The sequence below is a fragment of the Pelophylax lessonae genome (genome assembly GCF_965119305.1).
Source record: "Pelophylax lessonae genome assembly, chromosome: 6".
Taxonomy (NCBI): Eukaryota; Metazoa; Chordata; class Amphibia; order Anura; family Ranidae; genus Pelophylax; species Pelophylax lessonae.
Genome location: NC_138773.1, coordinates 289399732 through 289415130, shown reverse-complemented (window position 1 = coordinate 289415130; position 15399 = coordinate 289399732). Strand labels below are relative to the sequence as shown.

The 15399-nt window shown below is 39.8% G+C and overlaps 1 protein-coding gene across 6 annotated transcripts in view; it reads right to left on the bottom strand.

Moving 5' to 3' along the window:
• LRP1B (LDL receptor related protein 1B) overlaps positions 1 to 15399 on the bottom strand; it is a 2177452-nt gene that overhangs the window by 836355 nt on the left and 1325698 nt on the right. For all 6 annotated transcript variants that reach the window (XM_082262163.1, XM_082262161.1, XM_082262165.1 and 3 more), the window contains exon 23: positions 1616 to 1861. In XM_082262163.1, the coding sequence (XP_082118289.1) occupies positions 1616 to 1861 (246 nt within the window). The remainder of the gene's footprint in view (positions 1 to 1615; positions 1862 to 15399) is intronic.

Sequence of the window (15399 nt, the reverse complement as noted above, 5' to 3'; positions counted from 1 at the left end):
AGTTACATTGTATCATTTGTAACTTTCTGTGTTGATCAGAGAGATGAACTTCGATCTACAGATGAAGAGAGTTAAAGTAACCTTGACAAGTATAAAACATTTGTTTTCTAATTTAATGTTTCTCTGTTTAACCCCCTATTAATACTTAGTTTACTCAAATTAGCACTAACAAACTACGTATTCTCTTTCTCCATTCAATTGTAATTTTCCTGGTGACTTTTTTTTTCTATTTTAAGAACTAATAGTTTAACTTTTTTTCTGTTTTTGTTTGCTTTGTTCATCAATATTTTTCACCTTTTACATACTGTATATTTACACATATCACACTGAAAAAAGCACAAAATTGAAAAAACACACTTTACTTCATTTGTAAATAACTTTGCAATGCTTTGTACCAAAATCATAATTTTAGTGTTGTTTTAAACAGGAAAAAATACATAAGAAAATGCACACTTTTTATGTGCAGTAACACTATTTATGTTTAAACTAACACTGCTCAAAAAAAGAAATGCTTTTTGTTTAGTTTTATTACGTTTAATTGTCTAAGGATTGCGAAAAAAAAGTCAATAGTAATTAGAAAATTGCTCTGGTACATAAGGGGTAAACAGGTGTGAGGGCCGAAGTGGCTAAACAAAACGGCCAAACTCCCAAAAAATTTAATTTTAACAGCAGCAGTGTGCATGAGGCCTTAAAAAAAGTAAAATCAATAATTACATATCAACTATTAATAATGTTGACTTGTTTCATGGACAAATCTGCTTCTTCGGAACTGGATTAAGATAATTATGTTTACACTTCGCATAACGCAGCTTAGTGTGCAATTCTCACCTTTAAAGGCTTAATTCACCTAAAATATAATAATAATAATAATAATAATAATAATAAATGCAATTTTTATTTTTTTTATTTTCTTAGGAACCTGTAAAACTTTGCACCAGTGTGCACTGGGAAGCTGACTGTGAAGCAGCAAGCAGTCACAGCCGGCTTTCCAAAGTTAACATGCTGACGCTGGGGATTTGAAAATGGCCGAAGAGCCGGCTCACACTGGGTCCCAGGACACATAAGTGTCATATTATTAAAAGTCAGCAGCTACACTATTTGTAGCTTCTGACTTTTAATTTTTTTTGTTTCTAGGTTGAAGAACTGCTTTGAGAGCATACAGCAAGTAGGAGGAAAGGGTAAAGGTATGGGGGAGGAGTCACGTCATTCCTCTGACTCATTTATCCGCATGTGTAGTCTGAGCTTGAGATGTTGAGTTCTGCTTTTAATACATTTAGCAAACAAAATAAATTTAACAAAAAATAGCCTGGTTATGTTACTGCTCACAATCAACATGTCATATTTCTCCAAGCAAAAAAAAAAAAATCAGTTAAATAAGAGCAAATATGCACAGATGTAATACTCAGATTCCTGCATAAGATCAAATGTGACTGGCTCTCTGTAGATGGACTATTATTCTGTAATTGGAAACTGCAAATAATTACAGATAAAAAATATCAAGTTTTCATAACCTAATAATAATAATAATAATAATAATAATAATAATAATAAGCTTTATTTTATAAAGCACCTTTAACGTTTGCTTCTCAAAGCGCTTTACAAGGAAAAGACTTACCCACGCTGCTGCAGGTTTCCCCATCTGGGTTTAGTGTCCACCCTTCATAACACGAGCATTTGACGACATGTTTATGCTGCTCACACACCTGGCTGCACCTTAGATGCTTTGTGCAATAATCCACAATGTCACAGGTCTTATTATCTGCACTTAGGTACATCCCTTGAGGGCACGAGCATACAATACCCCTGCCAGGGGCCACGCTGCACTGATGACTGCAGCCACCATTGTTCAGGTAACATTCATCTGCAACAGATACAAAAATGAACATAGCTTAGGTATGCTAATACAAACACATTGCATTTACATTTGGTATTTAAACTCATTGATGATCAGACATGGTTGTAACCAAAAATACATTAAATCTAAACTCCAGGTATGATCATTATTGCAGCTTGGACCAATGTGCAGTAAGTGTGCATATCTCCTATATACCTAATGAGCAACTGCAGAAGCTGACAATCACTGTAGTAGTCGGTGCTACTGCAGTGTTGGCCGTAATCTTCAGGAACCTGCTGGGGTTCTGTGCAAGCAGCCTCCCCTCTGCACACTGACCACAGCAGGTGGCTCGATCGGCACCTCCACCATTCACAGAAAGCCTTTAAATTTTACAATGATCACAAAGTATTCTCTGATTGGACAAGATGGTGATTACCACTGCCTTTCCTCCTAATTCAATCAGAGAATGAGCTGTATTTATTAAGAAAAATAACAAGGGTACTACCGTATAAATGGATGCGGTACCTAAAGAGTGACCCCTGTGATCATGGTGCGGGGAAGGCATTGACTTAGAACCCCAGCAGAAAAATTACGTCTATCACTGTATTTGCACTGATTACTACAGTGATTTTCAGCTTCACCAGTGGCCCCACAGGTATGAGAAACGACATCTGTAAGACTTTGAACTTCTCTGGGATAGGTGTGTGTGCCGCTGCTCGATTGTATTCCTATGCTCGTTGGCGCAGACATGGCAGCAAAATTTCAGGCTGACAGGAGACTAAGGCCTCAAGCACACAGGACATTTTTTTCCTCCTCTAGACGCCTTTGCTCCAGAGGAGGAGACAGCAGAGCACAAAACGTGCTGAAAGCCATATTTTGCAATCCCGTTTAGGCATTCATTCATTCTATTGACCAGAATTCAAATGCATTTAATGTATTTTCTGCCAAAACACTCTTCTCCAAAATGTACAAGTGATTTTTTTTTTTGAAGCCCTGATGATGTCAAACGTATGCTGACGAAACGCGTTGGTCGGGACTTCTGGGATACGTCACTTCCATCAGTTCGAACGAAAGTGGTGAAATATTTGGTAAAAGTTTATTCCTTTTAATCACACAAAAGTTGTTCTGATGTTTAGAACCTTTATGTGATTAAGTGTACAGTGGGGGAAATAATTATTTGATCTCCTGCAAATTTTTTAAGTTTGCCCGCTTACAAAGAAAATAAGGGTATATCATTTTTAGCGTATGTGTATTTTAAATGATAGAGATAAAATATCAACCAAAAAATCACATGATACAAATGTTATAAATTGATTTGCAGTTCAGTGAGTAAAATAAGTATTTGATTCCCAAGCAAAACATAACTTAGTACTTGGTGGAGAGACCCTTGTTAGCAAGCACAGAAGTAAGACGTTTCTTGTAGTTGGTGACCAGGTTTGCACACATCTCAGGAGGGATTTTGGTCCACTCTTCTTTACAGATCTTCTCTAAATCCTTAAGGTTTCTTGGCTGTCGCTTGGCAACTTGAAGTTTAAGCTCCCTCCATAAATTTTCTGTACGATTAAGGTCTAAGAACTGGCTCGGCCACTCCATAACTTTAATGTGCTTCTTCTTGAGCCACTCCTATGTTGCCTTGGCGATATGTTTTGGGTCATTGTCATGCTGAAAGACCCATCCATGACCCATCTTCAGTGTTCTGTCTGAGGGAAGAAGATTCTCATCCAAGATTTTACAATACATGGCCCTGTCCATTGGCCTCTCAATGCGGAAAAGTCAGCCTGTACCTTTAGCAAAGAAACAACCCCAAAGCATAATGTTTACACCTCCATGCTTGACTGTAGGGATGGTTTTCTTAGGGTCACTAGGGCCAAGCGACAGCCAAGAATCCTTAAGGATTTAGAGCAGATCTGTAAAGAAGAGTGGACCAAAATCCCTCCTGAGATGTGTGCAAACCTAGTAACCAACTACAAGAAACGTCTTACCTTATCTGTGCTTGCCAACAAGGGTTTCTCCACCAAGTACAAAGTCATGTTTTGCTTGGGGATCAAACACCTATTTTACTCATTGAACTGCAGCTCAATTTATACCATTTGTTTTATGTGTTTTTTTCTGGATTTTTGGTTGATATTCTGTCTCTATCATTTAAAATACACCTATGATAAAAATGATATACCCATCTTTTCTTTGTAAGTGGGCAAACTTGCAAAATCTGCAGGGGATCGAATAATTATTTCCCCAACTGTAAATACAGAGGGGCCCAAAACATGTATACACAATTCAACATGAAAATATTTTAAAAAAAAATGTAGCTGTAAGTCATATTTGAATTATGCAATCACATTAGGTCCTCAAAGTGGTCACTATTAGCATCCAGACACTTTTGATTTCAGCAAACTACTGCATGAACGACATTGACTAGAGTGTTCACAGGAATTGCTCGGCATGATGTTTCAATTTCGTCCCATTGTGCAGTCAGTGTAGGAGGTTTTCTATGGTACACCACATCCTTTAGTGTTCTACACAGCTAGAAATCGAGGAGTGTAAAGTCTGGAGAACGTGGAGGAAATTTAACAGTACCCCTACGTCCTATCAAACGTGCTGGCAGAATGTCATTGAGATAGTCTCTCATGTCTCTGTGGTGGTGAGGTGGTGCGCTATCATGCTGGAAGTAAAATTGCTCATCCGCATAAAGCACATGAATGGCCGGTAACAATAATGGTGCAAATACTGACATATTTCTGGGAAACATAATTCTACAAATTGCTGCCATAATTCAATTTGGATTTTAACCTCTTTACGACCTCCCAACGCAGATGTACTGCGGCAGGCAGCCGCTCCTGCGCAAACCGCCGTCACTGTACATTGGTCGTGAGCAGGAGGCTAGGGGGCGAGTGCGCGCCGGCGTCGGGCTCCCACACCCACTCGTCAGCGGGGCAGGTGGCTCCAATTGCCGCCAGACACCCGTGATTGCTCCCCGCTGAGAGAGAAGAACAGTAAACTATTGTAACCACAGCTGACCGTTCATCTCCCTGGAATGATCATAGAGCCCCTGTGATCCTTCTATATAGGATCACAGGTCTCTATGGTCATTTCACAAGTCACACCCCCCCCCCCACAGTTAGAATCACTCCCCTAGGCTCACATTTAACCCCTTGATCACCCACAATAGTAACCCCTTCCCTGCCCTGCCAGTGCCATTATTACAGTAACAGTGCATATTTTTAGCACTGATTACTTTAGTAATGTCACTGGTCCCCCCAAAAGTGCCAAAAATGTCAGTTAGGGGTCCGATCTGTCCGCCGCAATGTTGCAGTCCTGCAAAAAATTGCAGATCGCTGACATTACTAGTAAAAAAAAAACAATAAAAATGACATAAATCTTTCCCGTAGTTAGTAGACGCAATAACTTTTGCGCAAACCAATCAAACAATGCTTATTGTGATTTTTTTTACCAAAAATATGTAGCAGAAAACAAATTGGCCTAAAATGTTAAAACATTTTGATTTTTACATTTTTTTTTGGGGGGGGGGGGGAATGTTGTTTCAGAATTGTTGCTCTTTTTTTGGTATAGCGCAAAAAATAAAAATCGCACAGGTGATCAAATACTACCAAAAGAAAGCTCTATTTATGGGAAAAAAAAGGACGTAAATTTTGTTTGGGTACAGCGTCGCATGACCGTGCAATTGTCAGTTAAAGTCACGCAGTGCCAAGTTGAAAAAAGTGGCCTGGTCATTAAGGGGGCAAATCCTTCCGGTCATAAAGTGGTTAAAAAAGGACATAGTTAACAACTGTTGAAGTGTGTATACATTTTTTGGGCCCCTCTGTATATACAGTCATTAACAAAAATATTGGTACCCCTGCATTTCTGTCAGATAATGCACCATTTCGCCCAGAAAATTGTTGCAATTACAAATGTTTAGGCATTTTCATGTTTATTGATTTTGTTTATATTGGTATGACTCAAAAAAGTGGAGAAACAAAAAGCCAAATCTGAAGCGCAAAACTCCAAAAATGGACAAAATTATTGAAACCCTCAATTTTATATTTAACCGGTTGCCGACCGCCGCACGACTATATACTGCGGCGGTCAGCCCCGGCCAGGCAGAGTGACGTATCGGTATGTCACTCGCCTGTCACTGACTTGCGAGCCTATCGCGGGCGGGCGCGCGCCCGCCGAGGCGCGCGCCCGCCGCGGCTCGTTCACAGACAAGTCAGTGCGTGTGACCGGCGGACTCGATGTCCGCCAGTCACACTGCGATCGCTCCTGTGAAGGGAGAAAGACAGAGCAGCTTGTGTAAACAAGCTGCCTGTCAGTTCTCCCTGTGTAAAAGTGAAGATCTGTCCGTTCTACTATGTAGAACGGTTGATCTTTGCTTTTACACCAATAGGAATGTCCCTACACAGTTAGAATCACGCCCCTAGGACACACTTAACCCCTCCCTGTCCAATAAAGTTAACCCCTTCCCTGCCAGTGTCATTTTTGCAGTAACAGTGCATATGTATAGCACTGATTACTGCAGTAATGTCACTGGTACCCCCAAAAGAGTCAAAAATGTCAGTCAAGGGTCCGATCTGTCTGCCGCAATGTCGCAGTACCGAAAAAAAATCGCAGATCGCCGCCATTACGCGTTAAAAAAAAAAACACCAAAAATGACAAAAATCTTTCCCTTTGTTAGTAAACGCGATAACTTTTGCGCAAACCAATCAAAATACGCTTTTTGCGATTTTTTTTTACCAAACATAGGTAGCATAAAACAAATTGGCCGAAAAATGTTAAAAAATGTTGATTTTTACTTTTTTTTGGGGGGAATTTCATATAAAAAAATGTGAAAAATATTGTTATTTTTGCAAAATTTACGCTCTTTTTTTGTTTATAGCGCGTGATCAAAAAATCGCACAGGTGATCAAATACCACCAAAAGAAAGCTCTGTTTGTGGGAAAAAAAGGACGTCAAATTCGTTCAGGTACAGCGTCGCACGACCGCGCAATTGTCCGTTAAAGTCACGCAGTAAAAAATCGCAAAAAAAACCCTGGTCCTTTAGCAGCCAAATCCTCCGGGGCTTAAGTGGTTAATTGCACACCCCTTGGAAAAAAATAACTGAAATGAATCCCTTCCTGTAACCATCAATGAGTTTCTTACACCGAGTCTCTACTAAAATTTTGGACCACTCTTCTTTTGCCATTTGCTCTAGGTCTCAGATTGGAAGGGTTCTTATTCCCAACTGCTGTTTTATAATCTCTTTGCAGGTGCTCAATAGGATTTAGATCTGGACTCATTGCTGGTCAGTTCAGTACTCTCCAGCGCTTTTTGATGTGTACGTTGGGTCATTGTCCTGCTGTAAGACTCATGACCTCTGACAGAGACCCAACTTTCTGACACTGGGTCCTACACATCACCCCAGAATTCTTTGGTAGTCTTCAGATTTCATAATGCCATGCACAAGGTCAAGACATCCAGTGCCTGAAGCAGAAAAGCAATATATGTGTATGTATATACACATATATATATATATATATATATATATATATATATATATATATATATGTGTGTGTATGTATACATACATACACATATATAAGAAAAATATATATATTTTTCTAAGCGGTATGTGTGGAGAAAACCAGGCACTGCTCATCACCTGTCCAATACAGTCCCAACAGTGAAGCATGGTGGTGGCAGCATCATGCTGTGGGGGTGTTTTTCAGCTGCAGGGACAGGACGACTGGTTGCAATCGAGGGAAAGATGAATGCGGCCAAGTACAGGGATATCCTGGACAAAAACCTTCTCCAGAGTGCTCTGGACCTCAGACTGGGCCGAAGGTTTACCTTCCAACAAGACAATGACCCTAAGCACACAGCTAAAATAACGAAGGAGTGGCTTCACAACAACTCCGTGACTGTTCTTGAATGGCCCAGCCAGAGCCCTGACTTAAACCCAATTGAGCATCTCTGGAGAGACCTAAAAATGGCTGTCCACCAACGTTTATCATCCAACCTGACAGAACTGGAGAGGATCTGCAAGGAGGAATGGCAGAGGATCCCCAAATCCAGGTGTGAAAGACTTGTTGCATCTTTCCCAAAAAGACTCCTGGCTGTATTAGATCAAAAGGGGGCTTCTACTAAATACTGAGCAAAGGGTCTGAATACTTAGGACCATGTGATATTTCAGTTTTTATTTTTTAATAAATCTGCAACAATGTCAACAATTCTGTGTTTTTCTGTCAGTAAGGGGTGCTATGTGTACATTCATGAGGAAGAAGAATGAACTTAAATGATTTTAGCAAATGGCTGCAATATAACAAAGAGTGAAAAATTTAAGGGGGTCTGAATACTTTCCGTACCCACTGTATATATGTGTGTGTGCATATATACATACATACACATACACATATATATATATATATATATATATATATATATATATATATATATATATATATACATATATATATATATATATATATATATATATATATATATATATATATATATATATATATATATATATATATATATATATATATATATATATATAACATATATATATATATATATATATACATATATATATATATATATATATATATATATATATACATATATATATATATATATATATATATATATATATACATATATATATATATATATACATATATATATATATATATATATATATATATATATATATACATATATATACATACATACACATGCATATACATGCATATATATATATATATATATATATATATACATACAGTACATACATAAACACACACACATATATATATATATATATATATATATATATATATATATATATATATTTATTTATTTATATTTTTTTTTTTTTCTATTTTTCCTATAATTCCTTTTTTAAGACATGTTTATTATATATATATATGTTAATGTGATTAACCTAATACTGAATGTTGACAATAATAAGACTGTATTGGAAATCCCTTCTGTTGCAAGTCCCGATGAGTGCATTTACTATTTGCTTTATATTATGTACTATTTGTATTATATTTTTAAATAGAGAGAGAGAGAGAAGGGGGGAAAGAGAGAGTGAGATAGAAAAAGAGAGACAGAGGGAGAAAGAGAGCGTAAACAGTTCACACAATAAGTACCCATAGAAGTGGAAGGATAGGCTCATTGTTAACCTAGGAGCAGAACCTTAGAAAACCCTGTTAGAAACATATTTTGTATAAATCTACTAAATCACTTTCATGTCATTATTACTGACTCCAAAAAGGAAAGAAGGAGTCTAACACATGACAGGAAGAAAATGGGCAATCTAAGTGAGGAAAATGGCATTTCCTTAACTGGCAGCGGTTTCGGCATTGTCTAAGACCGGCATTGAAGGCATTAAATGTAAAGAAGGGATGGAAAGAGCAAGGTGAAGAAATATTAAGTGACTTGCAAGCAATTCAGGGAAGTCTCCCAGTGAAAAGGTTAGCATTTCATGACAGCCTTTATTGGCAGTGACATGCAGAATGCATGTAAAGTTAGAGAGGCCTTGTTTTAAGCGCGGCCGGGTTAGTGGAGGTGATTGGTAATTTCCAATCGGAGATCCGAGGTTAGGTGTCATGACAGAATCACATATTGAAGACATAAATAACTTGCATTTTAATGACATAGCCAGAACGTGGATGGGAGGCTGATGGGGAAAGAAGAAAAGAAGCAAACTGCTGAATGTACTTGTTCCATCTAAACTGCAATTAAAGTTCATGGCCATTATCTTAAAGCTGAAGACCAGGCAAAAAAGTTCAATACACAGATAAAATGCAAATATGGGACCTGTTTACCTGCCAAAGGATTTGTATTTCTGTCCATCCAGCCCTAATATTTACACAGCTCTACCACACAGCTCAACACTGCTGCAGTTAAATTATAATTAAAGGTTTTGTCCCTCCCCTACCCTGTGCCTAGACAGTAAAGAATAAGCAACAGCCTGAGGGGGTCATCTTTATGTTACTCTGATTTCTCCTTTATGGTCCTTGTTAGCACATGAGCACTGCAGCACAACTGACAGGCTCGTTTTTGCTGCCTCTTCCTCTTTCAGTCTGAGCTTTGCTGTATAGGAAACATTGATAGACTGATCCAAAATTGAATTCAGGAGGTAATCACATTGCTTGAATTTATAAAATACATTCAATGGTGTAATAAATAATGCAAAGTTGAAAAGGCCACATTAGTGCTGCTGCAAAGTGATGGAATGGAAAAAAAAAACAGCATGAGGGTTTTCCCACAATCCATACCAGGCCCTTCGGATCTGGTATGAATTTTAAGGGGGATCCAGTGCAAAAAGAAAAAAAAAATTAAGCCCAGCCCCCCTGCCCAAATTTAATATCAGACCCGTATCCAAGCATAAGCATACAGCCTGGCTGGCCTGGAAAGGGTGTATGTGTGTGTGGGGGGCGGGGGGTGTACACAGCCCCCCTTTTGAACCATCCTAGGCTACATGCCCTCAACTCAACATTGGATTGGGGGAATTTTGCTAGGGAGAGACACCACCACCACCACCACCATCACCTGCAAAGCACCTTGTCCTCATGCTGTTGAGAATAAGGGCCTCTTCCCCACAACTCTGGCTCAGCTGTTGTGGGGATCTGCAGTTGGGGAGCTTATCAATATCTGGAAGCCCCCATTAACAAGAAGGAGGACCCCAGATATCCCCGTGTGAATAATTAAGGGTGACGTAATATCCCAACTCATTTACAAAAAAAAAAGAATGCACCCTACAAATAAAAGCACCCAAACGTTTGCCAAGTTCTTTATTAAAAATTTATTTTTAAAGTTCCCTGATGAACATCCATCGTCCGTTATGACATCCAGCGGTGAGGGTTCACATCAAATGACCAACGGTCAAAAAAAAGCCCAATGGCCCAAGATGCTGCTGATCCCGTCACTTTCCTTCGTACTGAATGACATCTCGGCAGCAGTAACACTATGATGCACCCACAATCCTCTCTGAGTGATATCTCCAGGCTCCTGTTACTGAAATAAAAAAGGAGCAGGGTCACCAGGGTATCGTTATTGACCATATATACTATATTGTCAAAAGTATGGGGACGCCAGCCTTTACACGCACATGAACCTTAATTAATGGCATCCCAGCCTTAGTCCGTAGGGGTTTATGATTGAGTTGGCCCACCCTTTGCAGCTATAACAGCTTCAACTTCTCTGGAAAGGCTGTCCACAAGGTTTAGGAGTGTGTCCAAAGGTAATGTTTGACCATTCTTCAAGCGCATTTGTGAGGAAGGCACTGATGGGGATGAGAAGGCCTGGCTCGCAGTATCCACCCTAATTCATCCCAAAGGTGTTCTATTGGGTTGAGATCAGGACTCTGTGAAGGCCAATCAAGTTCCTCCACCCCAAACTCGCTCATCTATGTCTTTACAGACCTTGCTTTGTGCACTGGTCCAAATCATTTGGTGGAAGGGAGATTATGGTGTGGGGTTGTTTTTCATGGGTTGGGCTTAGTCCCAGTGAATGGAACTCTTAAGGTGTCAGCATACCAAGACAATTTGGATAATTTCATGCTCCCAACTTTGTGGGAACAGTTTTTGGAGTGGGGAGTCCTGGCCTCAATCCGATAGAACACCTTTGGGATGAATTCGAGCGGAGACTGCAAGCCAGGCCTTCTCGTCTAACATCAGTGCCTGACCTGACAAATGCGCTTCTGGAAGAATGGTCAAACATTCCCATAGACACACTCCTAAACCTTGTGGACAGCGTTCCCAAAAGAGTTGACGCCGTTATAGCTGCAAAGGGTGGGCCAACTCAATATTGAACTCTACGGACTAAGACTGGGGTGCCATTAAAGTTCAAGTGCACATAAGGGCAGGCATCCCAATACTTTTGACAATATAGTGTATGTACAGCGGGCACATATATGGTCATTGACGATACCCGGGTGACCCAGCCTCTTTGAGTGGGGGAGAGTTGGGCATGTTGAGGGCATGTGGCCTAGTATGGTTCAGGAAGTGGTCTATTTATAGATGTTTACCTGCAAGATTCACATAGCTTTCACCCAACATTTTGCTAATTGGATTTCATTAGAAAAATGTTTGAATCCTAAGTATAATTTGTATACATCTTGTGTGACAAAAAGTAGAAAAATACCCCTAAGCTCCTCCGGGACAAGGTTCTATGTGCTATAAAGTGTCTGTGAATTTTTGTCAGCTATAAAGTAACATCGAGCAAAACAAATATCTACATATACGGTATTTTTCACAAATTTCTGTTGTGCATTTATAACAAGCTGTATTACAGATCGGCAACTATCCCAGCAGGAAGCTGTGATGCAGAACATTTGTCACTAAGCAACATAATCATCTTTCAACATTTGATAACATGTTGCATTATGTCCTTATTTTTTTTCTTCTGTTTTTTTTTTTTGTAAGGTCATATATTGTAGATATCAGTGTTTTTTCATTAGGATTTATTTCAGTCAAAATTATACATTTATAGCAGGACCATAACTATGTGTGGTGGGTTATCATAACCCCCCGCCTCTCTAATCTCCATCTCAAATGTAATTCCTCTGGTGATAAAGATTTCTACCTGTTTTTACAGCGATCATAAAATGTTCCCAAAAATATATATACTGCACACATAGGGGTTGATTTACTAAAGTAAAGTAGACTATTTACCTTGCAACAGAAGTTGCGCATTGCAAGGGAATTTTCCCCAGAGCATAGTGAATGGAGTGAAGCTCTAATGACTTCCATCTACCAATCATGTGCAAGCAAAAATGCAGTTGGCTTTTATTTCCTGCTCATAATTGGGTATTTTTCCCAGAGTGAATGAATAATTCCCTTGCAAAGTGCAATTTCCCTTACAAAATGAACAGCCCACTTGCCTTTAGTAAATCAACCCCAAGTTGTATTTGCCTGATACTTCCTGTAAAAAACCCCAAATAGAGTGAGCGCTAGATACAATGATGTGTATGGCAGCTGGCACGAAGAAAGGTGAATACACAACATTCAGAAGACAGTGTTGAATAAAGAATGGGCAGAGCTAAACAGTGGTACTGAGTGTAACTTAGCCACCAGGTTGTGACCAAAGGTACAGCGTGTAAAATATAATAGCTACAGTAAATAGGTATAATAGCTATTAGTAAAAAAAAGTCCAAATGGTAAACACAAACAAAAAATCATCAGTCAGCTGGGTTATCCACTAAATCCAAAGTACTCCTCCAATGGTAATTATGGGTTTAATACTGCTTTAATAAATGCAAATAAAAAATACAAAAAGGAGAAACAGAAAAGAGAAGAGAGAAAAAAAAAGAGAAGAGAGAAAAAATAAAAGAGAAGAGAAGAGGAGGGGAGGAGATGAGAAAAGAGGGGAGAAGAGAAGAGAAAAGAGGGGAGAAGGGAAGAGAGAGAAAAAAATAGAAGAGAAGAGTGAAAAAAATAGAAGAGAAGAGGGTGGGAGAGGAGAGGAGAGAAGAGGAGAAAAAAGAGACAAGAGGAACAAAAGATAAGAGAGTGAATAAAAGAGAAAAGAAGAGAAGAGATAAACATAAGAGAAGAGAAGAGAAGAGAAGAGAAGAGAAGAGAAGAGAAGAGAAGAGAAGAGAAGAGAAGAGAAGAGAAGAGAAGAGAAGAGAAGAGAAGAGAAGAGAAGAGAAGAGAGAAAAAAAAGAGAAGCGGAGAGGATGGGAGAGGATGGGAGGGGAGAGGAGAGGAGAAAATAAGAGAACAGAGAAACAAAAGAGAAGAGAAGAGAGAAAAAAAAAGAGAAAAGAAGAGAAGAGAGAATAAAAGAGAAGAGGATGGGATGGGAGGGGAAGAGAACAGAAGATGGGAGGGAAAGGTAGGGGGGAGAAGAAAAGAGAAGAGGGGAGGGGAGGGGGGAGGAGAAGAGAAGAGAAGGCAATGGTAGAGGAAGGGAGAGGAAGAGGAGAGGAGAGGGGAGGAGGGAAGGGAAGGGAAGGGAAGGGAAGGGAAGGGAAGGGAAGGGAAGGGAAGGGAAGGGAAGGGAAGGGAAGAGAAGAGAAGAGAAGAGAAGAGAAGAGAAGAGAAGAGAAGAGAAGAGAAGAGAAGAGAAGAGAAGAGAAGAGAAGAGAAGAGAAGAGAAGAGAAGAGAAGAGAAGAGAAGAGAAGAGAAGGGAAGGGAAGGGAAGGGAAGGGAAGGGAAGGGAAGGGAAGGGAAGGGAAGGGAAGGGAAGAGAAGAGAAGAGAAGAGAAGAGAAGAGAAGAGAAGAGAAGAGAAGAGAAGAGAAGAGAAGAGAAGAGAAGAGAAGAGAAGAGAAGAGAAGAGAAGAGAAGAGAAGAGAAGGCAATGGTAGAGGAAGGGAGAGGAAGAGGAGAGGGGAGGAGGGAAGAGAAGAGAAGAGAAGAGAAGAGAAGAGAAGAGAAGAGAAGAGAAGAGAAGAGAAGAGAAGAGAAGAGAAGAGAAGAGAAGAGAAGAGAAGAGAAGAGAAGAGAAGAGAAGGCAATGGTAGAGGAAGGGAGAGGAAGAGGAGAGGGGAGGAGGGAAGAGAAGAGAAGAGAAGAGAAGAGAAGAGAAGAGAAGAGAAGAGAAGAGAAGAGAAGAGAAGAGAAGAGAAGAGAAGAGAAGAGAAGAGAAGAGAAGAAAAGAGAAAAGAGAAGGGAAGGGAAGGGAAGAGGGAGAGAATTAAAGATTATTGTGATATACCGGCAATAAGTGGACTGACACCAACCATTATTTTAAAAAATATAGTGAGCAAATGAGTTTAGAATTGAAATGGAAGAAAATTTGCAGGAATGAGGTCCAAGAGACAAGCATTATCACCCCTTCGGGATAGGAGCGTGCCAGTGATCTCCACATAAATTAGGTTATTACCTGGTTAATGAATTAAATATCGCTTCCGGGAAAAAAAAAAAATAAATGACATTTGATCATAAGCTTCATCTTCATGCCATGAAAAGGAATAACGAGTGGCTCTGCATTGTGGCAACTTTCATCAGGAGGACGACAAGTGTTATAAATAGACATGAAAATGGGAGAAATGCATCCATATATTTACTGGCTGTGAATCAGCACAGGAACGTCTACTGTCACCCTCCGATGATAAATCCATCCCGGGTTACCGTACGCTCTGCTGTGCTGCAGCACATACAATGGGACAAACACAAAAAGGATGTTTTCTTTTCTCTGCGAATGAAAGAGCCACTAAACATAAAACAATAAGCTGCTCAGTACTTTTACATATATATAAAAAAAGTCAAAAGGAGACACAAGCGCACAGCCGCCCTCGCATAACATAGTTTTTATTGAAGACATCAAACAAAACTTTAATAGTAGATGCACTCACATGATCCTAGTTGTTTTAGGGCATGTACAATAACTGGTTCCCTTCTACTCTCCAGAGCTCGATCACTGCTCCTAATGTACCCAATGGCGGGACCGGAGACCTCCTCGCCCTGACCTGAAGAAGGAGGCCATGCCTCTGAAACGCGTTGTCATAGCAACAAATGTGGGTGTGTACTGTTGCTCTGTCCTTCACTCCCCGCTACCCTCAGTCTTCCAGCAGGGCCGTGGCGTTCAAGCGCAGTGGCGACTGTGCAGGCTGGTCGGGGCGCAGGCGC